The 17,538-nt window shown below is 33.1% G+C and overlaps 1 protein-coding gene across 5 annotated transcripts in view; it reads left to right on the top strand.

The window, feature by feature from the left end:
- The window catches only part of LOC129946235 (ras GTPase-activating protein raskol), a 193,089-nt gene extending 190,944 nt beyond the window's left edge, over positions 1-2,145 (top strand). For all 5 annotated transcript variants that reach the window (XM_056056354.1, XM_056056355.1, XM_056056357.1 and 2 more), the window contains 2 exons: positions 549-780; positions 857-2,145. In XM_056056354.1, coding sequence (XP_055912329.1) covers positions 549-780; positions 857-1,073 — 449 coding nt within the window. In that variant the 3' untranslated portion in view covers positions 1,074-2,145. The remainder of the gene's footprint in view (positions 1-548; positions 781-856) is intronic.
- The last annotated feature ends 15,393 nt before the right edge of the window (positions 2,146-17,538 follow it).

The following is a 17,538-nucleotide window of genomic DNA, read 5'->3' on the forward strand; positions in this document are numbered from 1 at the left end:
ATCGAAGTCTGTGAGACAGCTCGACCGCTGTTTGGTGACGATATCGAAGGCTTTAAAGCACCAAATATCGATGTTGCTCTGTGGCGACCTGAGCCTTTCCGCCGGTTGCAGGATTTGGTTTTCCTGTACCTTTAGGCTCTTCTTAACGTCGTCTCCGGTTTTCCGGTCATAACAGCGGTATAGCGCGTAATTCGTCCATCCTCAACTTAACTTCTTCTGCCGTTATTTGCATTTTTTCACAAAAAAACTGAAGAATCAAATTAAAATAAACCCATTACAATAAACTAATTAAAACATTAACGGGATCACGGAAGCCAAAATTTGTCAATATAATGCACTTAATTCACTAATGCGATAAGGAACAAATATACAATTAAACGAAAAAAAATCTCTGCAAAAACATAGCGGTATATTATCAAAATAATAACAACAAATCAACATTACACCCCTTCATATTTAAGACCTACTCACAACATAGTTTTAAAATATCCGGCATTAAAAATAAAATAAAATCTACAATTTGTTCTCTATGTTTTTTCCATGACCAGGTGTATGTCAACCCATCGAAGGTAAACGTAGGCGACAGCCACGCAACACTTACGATCAAAACGGAGAGATACAACTGTTACAAGAAACCCTCGATAGCCTTCGACACACCCTCGACAGAGATGAAGCCGAACTTAGAGACTCAAGCGATGAAATATTTGCTCTGAACAGGTACAATGGTGGCAATAACGCTTTACAACAATCAGACTCAACAATGAGAAGCATTATTGAGAGGTAATTTTTTTGATTTTTTTTTTGGTTGTGTGAGGAAAAATATATTTAAACAAATTTCTTTTAATTTTAATTTCAGGCTGATTACTATGGAAGAGGAACTTCGTCGTGAGCAAATGAAAATGTCACTTGCTCTCTCGCACAAGCAGCGCGTTATAGAAGCTCAAGGGCAACAAATAGCAGCCTTAGATGCAGCGAATAATCGATTACTCAGTGCTTTGACAGCTCTACGACAACGCTACGAGACCCAACAACAGCATCATCACCATCCAAATACATCCTCATCACAACAGTAGAAATAGCTCCAACCAAGGATCATTCTGCAACACACCAAAGTTGAATTAAATCAGAAAGGATATTTCCGCTTAAAATTGTATTTGATCTGTTTTTCTGAACAAAATATTTTCAATTGGAAATTTTGCTTTTCTGAGACCACGTCCACACTATCTTTAAAAGTGTTATTTGTTTTTCTAGGCAATAGCAAGCCAAAAATGTTGATTTAATTTCGAAAATGGCCAATTCTGACTAAACTTACTTGGCTGAGTTTGAGAAGTCTGAGGACTTAGATGTAGATTTTATTTAAACTCTGCACTAAAAATGTTGATTGTTTATTCTGAAGAATTTAAAAAGCATACTCGACTATTGGTTGCTTATGATTCGAGCTATTATTTTATTCAAAAACAAACTTCATTTCAACCTCAACCTTCATAGTAATCTACAAAAATCATTAAGTGGTTTTTAATTTAAAAACAAATGATGACTGAAAAGTCAAAGTCATCATTTTTCTGGTTCAATAAAAAAGCGTATTTTTATAAATGCTCTATTTTGTAAAAAATGTTTCTTTGGCATGGAACACAGACCAAATGCATCAGAGCAGAAATATCTTCGAATAGTATTTGTAACAAATAATTTTACTCAACAATCATACACTCAAAACGAATTCACCACACTTTGGAGAGTGGTGTGCTGGAGTGGTTTTTGTATTAGATACAACTAACGCACCAACCTCTTATATATACCAATATTACATTCACTAGAAGTGTAAAACATTTAACCAAAAATTTTGATATTCATTCACATGATAGTTCATAACACCATTAATCATAATTATTCTTGTAATAATTCGATATTTCCGAGTTTTTTTCTTTTTTCTAATAAGCATTTTTATTTGCGCTATAAAGATTCAATACAGATGGCACCAGTAAATAGAATGAAACCAAAAATGGCAGTTTAACAGAAAAATTAGAAATTTCAAAATTTCAATTTGTAAAATAGTTTAATTATTATTATTATTTGATTAGTTTAAGTTTCTATGTAAGTTCAGTTTATTCTCTAAATATATATGTGTGTATTTATTTCGTCATTGTATTCGTTAATTTTAAAGTTATTATTCTTTCTTAATTTTTAATGATAAAAAGAAATTTTCTCACAGTTCTCAAAAAGAAAAAAAATATTTAATAAAATTTGCTATGGAATCATTTGTATATAAGTAATATGAATAATTGCGATACATATGAAACGCATAAATAAAATTAAAAACAAAAACAAACTTTTATTATTAAAAAAGCGTTTAATTCTTTCCTAGATAGAATCCCTCTTAATAAATAAGTTAAAGTAAGTTGCTAAGATTTAACAAAATTCTCTAACAAAAATCTTATTATGATTAAAATTGACGCCGAGCTTAACTCTCAGTAGCATATAAACTTCCCCTCAATATTATTACTCCTATTATAGTTGGCAAGTCCAACGTTCGAAGTGAGATGTTTTCATTAGCGAACACATTACATGCCACGGTTGGGGAACTTTACAATTCAAATTCGAAATTCAGTGCTACCATACAAAAAAAATAATAACAGACATATTTAAATAAACTTATGAAATTCCAAAAAAAAACTGTTGTGTTCAGTAATTGATAATTTTTATATTAAATAAAAATACAAAATAAACCAAAATGATAACGAACATAGATTTGCTTTTTGGAGAAAACGCAAATTACAGGAAACTAGTAAGAATGCTTCGACTGTGCAAGAATACTCGAGACAACTCTAATTTCTGGGAACTCCCTAATCATCTATAAGTAGAACAAAGATTTGGTACCTACTTTTAATTGTAATTCCTTAAGTTTCAGATCATATTTTCGACTGAGTAAGGAAGCATTTGTTGGAAGGCCAATTTAAAAATGCAAGCACCACCCTAATCACTGCTATACTAAAATTCCGTTAGATTTTTTGTTAGTGGGAGTTATCAGAGCAGCGTAGGAAATGAATTTGACTTAGGCCTGTAACAATCCTCGGTTTCTTTAGTATTAAAAGAAGTTGTGTGTGCAATTGAAGATAAATTATGTCCAACCTGGATCAGTTTCAACATGTCATCTGATGAGAAACAAAACGCATGAAACTACTTTTTTTCAACGCCCAGGTTACCAGGAGTAATAGGATGTGTTGACGGAACCCAATTAGGAATCGTTGCTCCGGTTGAGTTGCGTCATCAGTATCTTAAGAGAAAAGGATATTACAGTTTAAACGCAATGCAGGGGCCTGATTATTGGATTCCGGCGAATCGTTTTGCTAGCGAGTTAACTATTTTTCAATTATTGCTTTCGCCTTCTTCGTTTTAAATTCGACCAATTAACGAATTCGAAGTCGAATTTGAAATGTCATAATGTTTGTTGGCGAGTTGAAATCCGACACCTTTTTTTTGGCGGATTCGCAGGCGAAAAATATTTATTAGTATTCACTGTTCGATTTCGTGGATTCTTTCTTGATTGTATTTTAATTTTCTTATAATTTATCCACAATAAAATATAAAATTTTAAAATTCATTCAAGGAATGATCAAAACAAGCAATCATCTACATACATATGTACATCAATTTTTGGCTCTCGTCGATCTTATGAAAAAAAATAAGGGCATTGCAACGGGAGCACTAGTCGGTCCTGCATATCACGCTAAAATAAGTTTAATTAATATTAAATATTGTTTATTGAATAATCGCCGCAAATTTCACAAATTGAATCAAAACAAAACAAAATTTGTGGAAAGCTGTCAAACCAAAATTGTCAAATCAATGAAATATAGGAAGAACTATTTTCGCTTTACCGCGAATTCGTTAAGATGGAAATACGACGCAAGTCGAATTGAAAACGATCCGCCGCGAACCTCTTAATCTAGCCCCAGAGTAGCTTTTGGTTTTTGGTGCAAGTTTTTAAGACGTGTGGTGTGACCATACAATTTGTATTCGTTATGTTGACTCAAGATATGATCAACCCAATATTCCTTTGTATGGAACTCCAGTAATCTTAAGTCAGTTCTTGAAACTTGGTACCAAAGAGGAAAACGTTCAAAGTTCCTTGGTAGTATTTACATTTTTATTTCGTCGTTCAATAATTTTTCTTTTTTTTCATCGTCAGTAGATGGCCCAAGTGAGTTGAGGGTTGTAGCAAATTGGTCGCAATTTTCCTTTGGGTTTTTTGTGAAGAACCAAACTCTCCCCACGCTATATTTGGGTTCGATTCCATTAGTTCGACTAACTTTTCGAACTGGTTTTTATTATTTCTCTTGCAGCTGAATAAAAATGCATTGATGGTTAGATTAAGGGGAGGGGGCAGCGTATTATTTAATCATCATCATTAACATAACCATTTTAAATGTTTTTCTAATGAAAAAAAAACAAATCAAAATAAATAAATTGTCTCAGAGTAGCTGGGACCCGAATAAATTATCGTATACGGCCGACAAAGGGCCTATCCTGAATATACCTAGGAATTTTGTGACTTAAAATTATTTTTTTCGAATCTTCTCTAAATAAATTGTTAAAATTTCAAAGAAAAGTTTACTGAGCGTGTAATTGTGTCAAGAGATGATCACAATTGTCCATCGATATCTTGTGATTTAGATTTGCTGTTTTAAGCCTTCTGAAAGATCTATGACAACGCTGGAAGTTATCGAGGACATGCAGCAAGAACTGGCGAATTGCGAAGAAAAATGTTATTGAAAAGCACTCGTTAAACATATAAAGCTGTAATATAGCGAAAACTTTTTTTAAAAATTGTTCTTGAAACAAACAAAACACATTTTAGATGAATTCGTAATTGCAGGCTTTGTATCAATAATATGCTGAAATATGTTTATGGACAGAATTGCAACTGTATTTTTGCGGTTATCATAATTTGTTTAAAATGAGTTCATAATAGCAAAACGTGAGAAATGTATGTAAATTATTTGTTAGAAGGTTCGTTAGAGAAGTGAAGTTTTATAAAATGACTATAAACAAAAGCATTTTAAAACTTGTTCTAAGCTATGCGGAAGAAACCATTTTTGGAAAACTTGAAACAAAATAAAATAAAATAAAAGAACATCGGTGTTTGACTTTTTGGGACATAAGTGTGTCCTCTGTGCAGGAATCTTCTATACCTCGTTATCTTGTTCTTCGAGTTTACCAAATACCTCAGCCGTAACAGTTTACACTGGTCGACAGGGTTTTAGTCCTAACATTTAAATTGCATTTTTCCAAAGGGTATTGGTGGTTTTAATCCAAATCCGACTTCAAATTAATGATATAACTTTTTAAAATTCAAAAAACACGTACGAGTATATAAGACTTTTTGAAGCTATATATAAATTCATGATGTAGCTTTTTTTAATAAAATTTGTGATGGTTTTCCAAATTTTTAATTCTTTTCTTCAATATTCAAATGAAATATTTATATTATTTTATATTATATTCGAATCAACTTCATAAGTTGTAAGATTTCACCTGTCTTACAAAAATCTAAAAAAAACACGCTACTCCATTTTGGCTAAAATGGTTTTCCACATCAAAAGGGGAAAACGGTTTGAAAGTAAGTATTGTTCTTGTAAAGAATCTGTTGACTAAACAAATCTATTATATCAACTTTTTGAAATACATATATGTATTTCAAAATATGTTTATAAATAATTTTGAAAAGGGGTATTTTTAAAACTCAAAGAAAAAGTTAAAATAAGAGTTTGGATTCGAAATCAGCCTTAAAAATTAAGTCCAAAACGTATTTTCCAAAACGTTGAAAGTATCAAATTCATGTCATGCAATAATTTAAAAAACCGCCGTTTTTCTCTAAAAATTATAAAAAAAAAACACTTCCTCTGCTTCAAGACTTCGCGAACCGCGAAGAATCCTTAGAATAGCGTCCAATTCAGCTTTATCGGCAGATATGTAAAACTAGGGCGAAAGCTAATTTTAAGGCCAGCTTGACCACTGTTAAATGCACAATTCGCCATGCTAAACACTTAAAGCACCTGAAGTTTAAGAAATAACCACAACTTAATGACGCAAAAAAGAAGCAACGCTTGTGTTTCGAGAAAAATCACACGAGCTGAGATGTGCAAAATGGAATGACCGCAAATGATTGGCGGAAGGTTATTTTTATCCGACGAAAAATTTAACATTGATATGCCAGATGGTTATAATTATTATTCCCATAACTGAGGAAAGAGTAGTGACTTTTAAACCGTCACCATAGCAAAAAAAGGAGGCGTTATCAATTTTATTGCATGGCGCTATACACTTGGTAGTCCAAGATACCAAATGACAAGGAAAACATACAAAGCCTTCCTGGAATCAGTATTCTCCAATATTATCGAGCTTTTTGGACCAATTGCATGAATTGTTCAGCAGGAAAACGCTCGCATACCAAAAACCAAAACTTCCACTTGATACCTTGGCCACCATATTTTTCGGACCTTAACTAATTGAAAATGTGTGGGACTAGTTTACACGTAAGGTACATGAGGGAGGATAATTCATGGTACCAAATTGGCCTGGAGTGAGATTTCTCTGGTCTACTTGGAATCTCTTTATAAATCCTTAATCCTACAATTTTGTAAGTTATTTTGAAGGCTGATGGTATCACACATTAAAAAAAATACTAATAAAAACTAAAAAACATAACAAAATATAAACACTTGCATTTTATTTCCATTTATTTGATGTGCTTCTAATCTAATGACCCGATTATTCTTGACTCAGTTAACAATTTTCCATGAAAGTTCCGTTAGCATAATCTCTCCTATACCCAAATTGTATATTTTGTTGTTAACAAATTAGTCCCTCGAAAATGGCTGCTTCTAACCTTATGACCTTATGACTTGAGTATTTTTTCGACCAGTGTATGTATGTCTTTTTACTTTCATGAATACAATTTTTGCCATGCTCATACGAGCTTATGTTGTTTGTTTACATATGAACGTAATATTGTCAGCGCAGCGCTGCAGACGTTCAACAATTACGAACTGAGCCTTTTGTTTAATGAATTCTTATATTAACAGACATTAAAAAGTTATGGTAACTCTGCACACGACTTCCCTCAAACCTAGCTATCCAGGGCTCGGTCTGGCAGGATGGAACGATGTTAATTTTTTGTAAAGAAGTTGAAATTAAAAAAAAAATGAATTTTGTGTGCTTAATAATACAGTTCCTAATTCAAAATGGACTCATGTGGATTGAAAATAACAAAATTTAACATAATTTTTTATTATCAAGAAGACTTCGAACAGGTAAGCAAAATAGAAAGTTAGTCCACATACGAAAAATGTAGTTGGAAATATTTTTGCACACGTTGCTTTAGAATTGTAAATAAAAGGGACTATTTGCGCAATTATTTGTTTTCGTTTACCAAAAACAATAATTAATTTTGAATTTTTCCAAATGTAGTTCAAAATTGAGGAGTAGGTGGTACATTGAATACTAAAACAAGAATTAAAATATGTATAGCTATACATTAAGGTAAATACATTTTGGGCATTCCCATCTACAAATTATTCTGTTGTTACAAGTTTGTTGTATAGTCCAAAATAGCTAGGTATTATAGTTTTCTATAGTAGGAATAGTAGTTTAGGAATTCGCCAAAAAAAGGATCTAATAAAAAAATACTAACTACGAAAAAATCAGAAAAAGCATCATATTTGTGAAAAGCGTCTTTAATGCCGTTTCCTCGGTGCAATATGAACGTAAAGAACTGTTTAAGATCTAGAACCTATAGGGGAAGGCGGGGCATAACGGGCACCCGGGGCATAATGGGTCCTGTTTGTATTTCCATATCGAATAAAGTGGCAGCTTTGAAACGCAATCTACCTGCTCAGACATATCGCTCGCTATTGGGGGAAAACCCTTTTTTGATTTGAGATCGCAGTTGCTTTGTGTTTTGAGCAAAATAAGATTTTACATAGTGTTTATGTTATTTAGAGGCATTTAAAAGTGTATTTTTCTGAAAATTGGGCAAGTGAATTTTTGATTCCATTTATTTTGTATCAAGGTAAGTGAATATAGTTTATATATATCAGTTTGTTTTTCCATTTATGCTACGTTTGTAACTTATTTTTGCAATGTGTCTATAAAAAGTGTTTTGGGGCAGAATGGGCGAGGCATAATGGGCATGGGTGCCCATTATGCCCCGTTTACTTGCATGAAAAGCCATTTTGCTCCTTTGTTTTTCAGCATTTTTCTTATTTTAGATGGTTCGGAACTATGTGAGGAAGACCCAGCGACAAGAATGGAGCAAAGACAGGATGCTCCGAGCTGTTCAAGACGTAAGGTAAAAAAAAAATGAGCTGTAAAGCTGCTGCTCGAAATTACGAAATTCCTCGAAGCACCTTACAAAGATTTGTAAAAAAAGATGATCAGAACCCCGACCTTCCACTTGTGATTGCAAAAGTGGGAAACTTTAAGCCCGTTTTTTCAGAAGCTCAAGAAAAAGAGCTGGCCGAATATCTTAAAGACATGGAAGGCCGCTTATTTGGCTTCTCGATGAAAGAATTTCGTGAATTAGCGTATGAGCTAGCGGAAAAAATGGGTTGGCCAATAACTTTGATGCCGAAGCACGAATCGCCGGAGAAGACTGGGCAAACAATTTTTGAAACGTAATGCAACAATTTCATTAAGAAAGCCAGAAGCAACATCTGCGGCTCGGGCTGTGGGGTTTAACCGAGTAGCTGTGGCAAATTTTTATAATTTGCTGGAGGAGTGTATTGAATAATATGGATTTTCCTCAAGCAGGATATTCAACGTAGACGAAACTGGGATCACTACCGTTGCAAAGAGTTTAGGAAAAATTCTAGCAACTAGAGGGAGGAAGCAAGTAGGATCGTTATCTTCTTCAGAGTGAGGACAACTACTAACCGTGGAAATTTGTATGAGCGCTGATGGTTCGTATATGCCGCCAATGTTTATTTTCCCTCGAAAAAGAATGAAAGCCGAGCTGATGGATGGAACACCACCTAATTCATGGGGCGAGTGCAACAAAAATGGATGGATAACTAAGGATCTGTTTTTGAAGTGGTTCAAAAGATTTATAGAATGGTCACGCGCAACCAAAGAACAACCAGTTTTGTTACTTTTAGACGGGCATGCAAGCCATGGTAAGAGCATTGAAGTCATAGATGTTGCAAGAGCAAGTGGTGTTGTCATGCTCTGCTTTCCACCACACTGCACACATCGAATGCAACCCTTATATGTAACGTTTATGAAGCCTCTGAGCTCATATTATGGAGATGAAGTAAAGAAATGGCTCAGACAAAACCCTGGAAGAACTGTTACACTGTTACGATAAACGGCTTTCGGAAGACCGGCACATGGCCGGTAAACCCAAATATATTCGAAGACCATGACTTCTTGCCTTGCAAAACCACAGATATGTTATATGAAGAGCAACCTACTTTTGACCTAAATTTGCAAGCTTCTCAAGTGCAACAAACAGGATTATCAACCACTGATCCACTTATGTTAACAGAAGCTTCATTTACAAGAGCGGTAGACGCATCAATGCTGTCCCATCCACTTACGTTATCTACAACCCCTGTTTCGACAATGAATGATCAATCCACGACACCAATTTCTTACCAGAAATCCGAAATGCCTATAAATGCATTGATACAATCTACAAACCATGTTTTAGCAATTGACGATGCGCCAACGCCCTCAACTTCTTTCCATAATTGTTCACCATCTCAGATTGTAGCAGTTCTCAAAGCACCCCAAAAAAAGAGAGCTTCTAAGCGTCGGGGAAAAACTGCAATTATTACAAGCTCTCCTTACAAAGAGCAGCTGGAGGCTGAAATCACCAAGTCCAAGCCTCCCACAATGAAGAAAAAGAAAATCATCGCAAAGGTTAAAAAAAAAACAAAAAGACAGAAACTTCAGACAGCGAAGAAGACGAGGAGTGCTTGTATTGTGGGTATTTATACTCCCAGTCTATCGAAGGATGGGTTTCCTGTAGAGCTTGCGGCAAGTGGGCTCATTGTTCATGTGCTGGAGAGGATGATGTTGATGATGAATCCAACCACATATGCTCACGTTGCAATCCAATTTAGCTCCTTGCCCATCATGCCCCGCCTATGCCCATTGTGCCCCAGCAGCGGGGCACAATGGGCAAATTGAATGATGTTTTAAATTGCAAAAAAAATATTTAATCATTTATTTTTAACAAACTGTCTAATTTATATTTATTCCTTAATAAACCTTCTTTTAAATAAAAATTGTTCAGATATTCCTAACACATTTTTGAAATTTTTATTAACAATAATCCTTAAAGGGCCCATTATGCCCCGGCTTCCCCTACAACATTTTTTTGGTAAACAAATAATTAGTAGCTACCCATTAAGTACCTAATAGTATTCAAACTAACAGTAGGTACAAAAACGACAGCGCACTCTTTAGGCAAACTATTAAATCCATTTATTGTTCCATCACTTTTGACCAATGGCTGTGTTCAATCTCGTGTCGAATAGGCTATCCTAGATATGTGGATTTTAAGATACCTTATTATTGAACGAGTTGGACACCTAAATTAAGATAGCTAACAAAGGGTAAAAACTACTTTCAGCTGTATACAAGTTTTGAAGTCCCACATTATTTAAAATAAAATTTTCAATCTATAATTTCAATAACTTACGGGATTTAAAAGAAAAAGATGAAATCAATTTTTATAGTCGTTCAAATTCAAACTCAGATAGCTAAATACCCCAACAATTCTTGGATACCTTTGGATTTCTTATTTGATATCCCAGCTGTTTTTGATCTGCTGTTCTATTACATGTAAAACACTGACAAAAAAGAATCCGGAAAAATGGTACATGTTTTTGCCACTTTAATTGTTCTAATTAACGTATTTATTTATACTTTATTTAAAAGAATATTATTTTTAAGATCTTAATTTTTTTTAACAAGGAAGAGCGACCTGATGTATTCATTTTTAGTGGACTAAAGTCAAGAAAGTAGAATAAACTGGTAAATGACAGTCCAATTTGATCTGATAGTCACAAATGAAAGCTAAATAGCTGTCACAACCAAAATGTGAATGACATTTTTTAAGAAACACGACTACTAAAAACTACAAATTGTAGACAAAGCTTATGATTTTAAAAAAATAATAAGAAGCACGAGGAATATCATCACAATGTTTCGCTCGGGCAACTATTTGGACAATCCTTATTGGGAATTTCTCAATCAATTGAATAAAACTTTGTGGAAGTCCCATTTGACTACCAAATTTTTAACCATTTCAGTATCTGAATTTATTTTTTTTAAATAAATGTAAAAGAGTTCTGGATTTGAAAATTAACTAAGACCTTGTAATGCATACAAACATTTTCCATTGAAACATAAAACCAACATGTTTGAACACATCCCCTATGTACTTTTCTGACGTTAATTCCGAAAATTCAAGAAATTGGTTAAGACTTTTATTGCTATGGATTACTCAAAAAATCTAAATTGTAATTCTTAACGTAAAAGCAATTTTTTTAATTGGATTGCTGTTAAGATAATTTTACATACACTACGTTCTCGACTAACGCTACTCTTGATTTACGCATTTCATCGATATTTACAACAGCTGAATTTTTATCATTTTTGACACGGTAATCGCAACTCTTCAAAAACAATTGACTCGATAAGTGCAACTTTTGTTTTTATATGCGTATTCTTATTAACACAGGTTCTTTGCAATTTTTGTTTTTGCCTGTTGCGTTTAATTTTGTGGCGGCAGTTATTTTACCGCTACTTTTGAGTAAATGTACATTTATGTATTTTGTATCTGCAATGGAAAATGCTCTTAATAATTTTAATGAATTTTGCTCAGTGAGTTGCTTGTATCTCGAAAAAAAAGCTGAATCAAACAAAACAAAATCTGCCAATTTCCAGCGAAGTCCTAAAAACAAAGGCGTGCTCCTTGCATGAAAAAATCAAAGAGATGTTTTTATGCGAGCAATGATTGGATGGCACATTTTAAGAAAAGACACGGAATTCGCCTGTTGAAAATTTGCGGAGAAAAACTTTCAAACAAACCGCAACTAGTAGATCCGTCCTTGATCAAATTTAAGAAAAAAAAAGTCATAGAGCTTGATTTGACTCGCAATCAAATTTATAACGCCGATGAGTCTGGGTTATTCTACTGACTTATGCCCAACAAAACCTTTGTAGCTTTAAAGGAATCAAAAGCTCCTGGCCGAAAGACAATCAAAGAAAGAATCACGTTTCTCGCCTGCATCAACGCATCCGATAAACACAAAGTTAAGCTATTCGTCATCGGTAAATCTGCTTGGGTGACATTAATATTCTTTCGACATTTGTGCCTGAGGTAATAAAATTAAACCGGCCACAGTTATGTCTTTTTGTATACGTTTTTTTTGTCTTTTAGGTACGAACAGAACAGAATTCAGCCCCTATTGAACAAATTTTGAGTCTTCAAAATCTAAACATCCAAAAAGTCCAATTATTTCCAAAAATAATAGTTATGTAATCATATTATATAATTATGTATCTACTTTTATATCTTATAATGAATTAACTTATTTTAGTTGTGTTTCTTATTATTCATGTTGCATTAAATAAGTGTTAGTTTTCTTATTTTCACTTTGCATCTCGAATTGAGTCGGTTATTGCAACAACCTCGGTCGCGATAATCGAGAACGTACTGTATAATAAATTTATAGACAGTTCAAATTGTCCGATTTAAACAAAAATTCTCTAATGAAAAATTTTGAATCAAAGAAAAAATAATAACACCCGTTACATTGTTGTTGCTTTGAACAATTACTTCAGCTCCGTAAGTTTCTGCAATAAATGGGTTTTGAAAGGTGACACGTACGAATGATTGGGATCTGGATATAGAGAGTCTTTGGCTTTGACGTTCGCTGATCATTTATTACGCCTCCACCACTATCACTCACCACACAGTCACCAATTCACCATATCTCACACATCCATTGTCGAATCTCAAAAAGTCATTGAACTTTTGAAATGAGAGAGGAGATAAGAATAACAGAAAATGGAACACCGAATTACCAAAATAAAATACCACCACTCACCAAGGGGTACAAGCAAAATATGTAATGGGATTGGCGATGACGATGACGATGACACGACCCCATCAACACACAACGGTTCCACCTAAAGAAGTAGGTAGGTAAGGTATCCTATAACTTTATTTTTCTCTTATTTATTTTTTGCGTTTCTCTCATTCTCTGTTCTGACAGATTTTGTTTTGGTTCATACCAAGGCCAACGAACTTCCGAAAGTGATAATGTTCTAACGTAGCAGAGCACGGAGGTACCTTTCTCCTTTTTTCTCTAACATAACAACAACAACAGAAACGTGTTTTTCGTTCTGGTTCACCGGACTTTTCTTACTCTATACTTTTTGGGGAAGCTCTGACTCTGATTCATACCTTTATGTACTGTATGTAACTAACAGCCTAAAAGTACCAGAGATTATCAAGTAGGTGCCTACTGCCTATTCCTATATTTTCTGCTCGTTCTCTTTTGCTGGGTTAAGAGAAAATCATCAACAGAAATTGCGCGCTTTTTCTGGATTATTTTTTTGTATCTGGAAGGGTGCAAACGAGGCTTTATACCAAAAACATTATCAGCCTCACATGAATTATTTAAAAAACGCCATCACTCAAATTCAATGTTCTACTCTACAAGCTACAACTGAGGGATGATTGAACGATAGATTAATTAAAACAAATGACTGATTGATTCAGCTCACATGCAGCGCAGTATTCATTCGTCACTCCAAAAATTTCTCAACGAGAAAAAACGAGATAGAAACAGGAAGACTTGTTGGTTCCACCATTCAAATTAAAAGAAGGAAAAAACGGGATGAGAAGTAGGTACACTACACACAACAAGAAGCAAACAACAATTCTTTCCACCATCGTACTATGATTCGACTGAACACTGATTCGGTCTCTGTCTCATACCTTAACCTTACCCATGCACCTAACTAACTAAAAGAGCACGTAGTAAGAGAGAGGACGTTATTGCATCTCGGAATATAATATTAATACTTAAGCAGGGATGAAAACGTACTTTGGATATTTCAAATGCTGAAATTCGTTAGAAGAAAAGATTGCAGCATTAAAAATTTAGAACAAGAAACGAGTAATTTGCGAGTACCTAGTGTATAGAATCTATGTTTCTGAAATTAAGGGACCCGATGTTAGTGGCTACATCGATAGTAAACAGTACCTGTATTTTTTTGGAAAATCTATCAATAGTATGGTAGGATTTTACACGAATAAGAAAAACAATATCCGTAGTATGAATACTACCGATAAAAGTTAAAATATAATCTTACTACGGATAGGCTTTTGACATTTATACGAGTTTATTTCGTTCTCAAATGTTGGTACGACTGATATTGCATGTGTATCTTAATGGCTGTGTTCGTTGAGTAGTTGTGCATTTGGAATCACGTGTTTTCCATTGCGGAAAAAAATCAATCTGTTACTTATGATATTATTTAGTTTTGTTAATGAAAATGGACTAACTGGGATTATTTTGCAAGAGAAAACAATAGAAAACTTAACTAAGTTTTCATTTTGTTGGCAATTTCTCACTGTACTATATTTGGAATACCAAAACAACACACTTATTGTATCGATACTGTAAAATATTGTACATACATATATATGAAAATTGTTAGGAGAAAAGATTACAGCACTGAAAATTTAGAAAAACAAACGAGTAATTTGCGCGTACCTAGTGTATAAAATCTATGTTTCTGAAATTAAGGCTATATCGATAGCAAACAGTGTACTGAAAGTCGTAATTGCACGTAAAATGGCGCAGGGCACACACGCAGCGTCAACGCAGGAGTGTGTTTTCCGCCTATTTTATTTATAAGAAGGTACTGTTATGTAAGATCTAAATGCGATGCTGTTGCATCATGGTGGATTAGTATGATGCAAGTGTGAACCGGGGGTTTAATTTAGAATTACAAAAATTATATTAAAACGAAGACAACAAAGCATAAATCTTCTCTAAATTGCATTAAGCATTGTTACATTAATAGAGCAGTTAGGTGACCACACTACACAACCATATCGCCGGCTGAATGCTTAAATGCCCCACAGACCACTTTTTCGGGAAACTGAGTTAAAGATGCAGTTATACTAATTCGTATGTTCTCTTTCGTTTGGTGCTATTCCCGTTGCTCTATCTCTATTATTAATAAAGTTACAGAAACCAGTTTTGCTCCATAGACCACATATTTTCGGTTTTGTTCGTACTTATTTGCAGCATATCCAAAATTTGTACGAGGTGGGGCAGTTTTTCTATTAAAGTTTTAAAAACAGACGCTTAATACTTCAATTCCTCATATCGATATGAGATGGCATATAAAGCATGTAACCTCTCACAATCTATTGAAACCAAGTGACATTTTTCCTGCTTATGTGCCCTATATGGACAAAAGTGCAATCAGCTGGAAAAGTATAAATAGAAGTAACATTTTCGAGATCACTTATTTATTATTTATTTTTTTTATAAATCATTTTTAAAATAAAATTAAAATACAAAATTTAATTAAAAACCCAAAAAATGCTGTCTATAATTGATTAAATATTTATTAATTATTTTTCGACGTTTCAATTCTGGTTTTGATAGTTTTCGGTGCTGATTAAGTAATATCTGCTGTGTTTATAAGGATAATTTCTCAAAAAAGGCCATACTATTTTTTTTAATATTTAAAAAAAAATAAAAATGAGGTAAAAATAAGTGGAACACAATATTTGTAATAAGACTATTTCTATATCTTCAGGTTCACAAACTATATAAATGCATTTTTAGAGTATTCTTAATAAGGTTTTTATCGATAATATTCAAGTTTTTTTTTTGTTTTTACTAAAATGGATAAAAACAAAAAAGGTAAAAACCAAAAATAATTAATTTGAAAAACTGTGAAAAATACTAAAAATTAATCCTATGAATGCTGAAGTATTTTTTAAACCAATTCCGAATAAAATTAATTGCATTTTTCTAGGAAATTTTAAGAACCAAAGTTCAAGTTGGGTATTTTTAATTGTAAAGTTTAAAAATACTTTGTCATTTTTCATACTTTTTTATCGACTTAAAGTTAAGCCAATGTAATATAGGGAAGGGCTAATCCATTATATTAATATTCCTTTTTGTTTTATATTTTTATCACTACAAATAGATTTAAAAAAAATTCAAAGTGCTAGAAATTTTATATTTTATTATTATTTTTGCTATCGTTGAATTCCCAATGTTAAAAGCATAAAGGTTCTATATCCATAGAACATTTGCAGTTTGGTTTTCATAAATTTAACATTCGTATGGAAATGGTTCTATATCCATTTTTGACTTTTTCTAAACTTTTATTTTTTTTAAATAACCATAAATGTTTTTAACCCTAGGACTTCAAATTTAAAAAAAGAAATATTAAATTCATGTATATAAAAATTCAAGGGTCGAAATTTTCAAATGCAAACTTACGAAATTAAGTTTCAAACCTTAAAATTCGTGTTCTGAGGAATAATTTTTTTGTACATGGGGCATTTTAGCATTTAGCCGGCGATATTGAAGTATAGGTTTTACACGGGAATCGATATCGAAGCTCTTTATGAATCCTATGATCATACAAGCTTACTTAATTATTTAGTTTAAATGCGCATTAAAAGTTCACGTGAGATCAAGAACAACACTTAAATCGAAAAACACAGAGACTTTACATAAATGACACGTATGAAACGTATAATTTAAATCAAAGGGACATTTCTTGTGTAAAAAACTCATGCGTGTAAAACTCATGGTTTTCACATGTCAACATGCAAAATGAGACGATTTTTACTTCCCCAGTGCCTTAATATTAGCAAGTCTTTTTGTAAAAGGAAACAGTCGTAAGTTGATTTTATACTTTTGAAAAGCTCAATTTCATCAGCATAAATATGGACGAAAGAGTTTTGTACGATCAAAACCAAGTCATTTATAAATAAAATTGGACCTAAATGGCTTCAATGAGGAAAGCCCGAATTTTCAACAAATTGAGTATTCGCATTACGAAGTACAGCACTATAAATTCTATTTTTTAACTACGATGAGATCCAATTTATGAAGTTGCTGTTAAAACCTTGTTGTTTCGAATAGATTCGAACAGTTTCGGTATCACAGATAATCTAGCTATGGTACTGTAGTTCGTTACTTAATTTTTAGAACTTTTCTTTTGCACAGTTATAATAAATTCATTTTCCAGATATTAGATGAAAAAACTAACTACTCATTAATGAGAATACATAACGGATATGATAAATAAGCAACACATATTTTTAAGATGCAGGTTGATATAAATCAGGACCTGGACTAAAACACTCATCCAATTTCGCAACATTATCTTCGCTTATTTCAAAACTAAAAGAAAATCAAGTGAGGAACATTTATTTCAGAAAAAGAGGAGTAAGAACTGTTTTCATCGTTTGTATCTGTG

This window comes from Eupeodes corollae, chromosome 2 (genome assembly GCF_945859685.1).
Source record: "Eupeodes corollae chromosome 2, idEupCoro1.1, whole genome shotgun sequence".
NCBI lineage: Eukaryota > Metazoa > Arthropoda > Insecta > Diptera > Syrphidae > Eupeodes > Eupeodes corollae.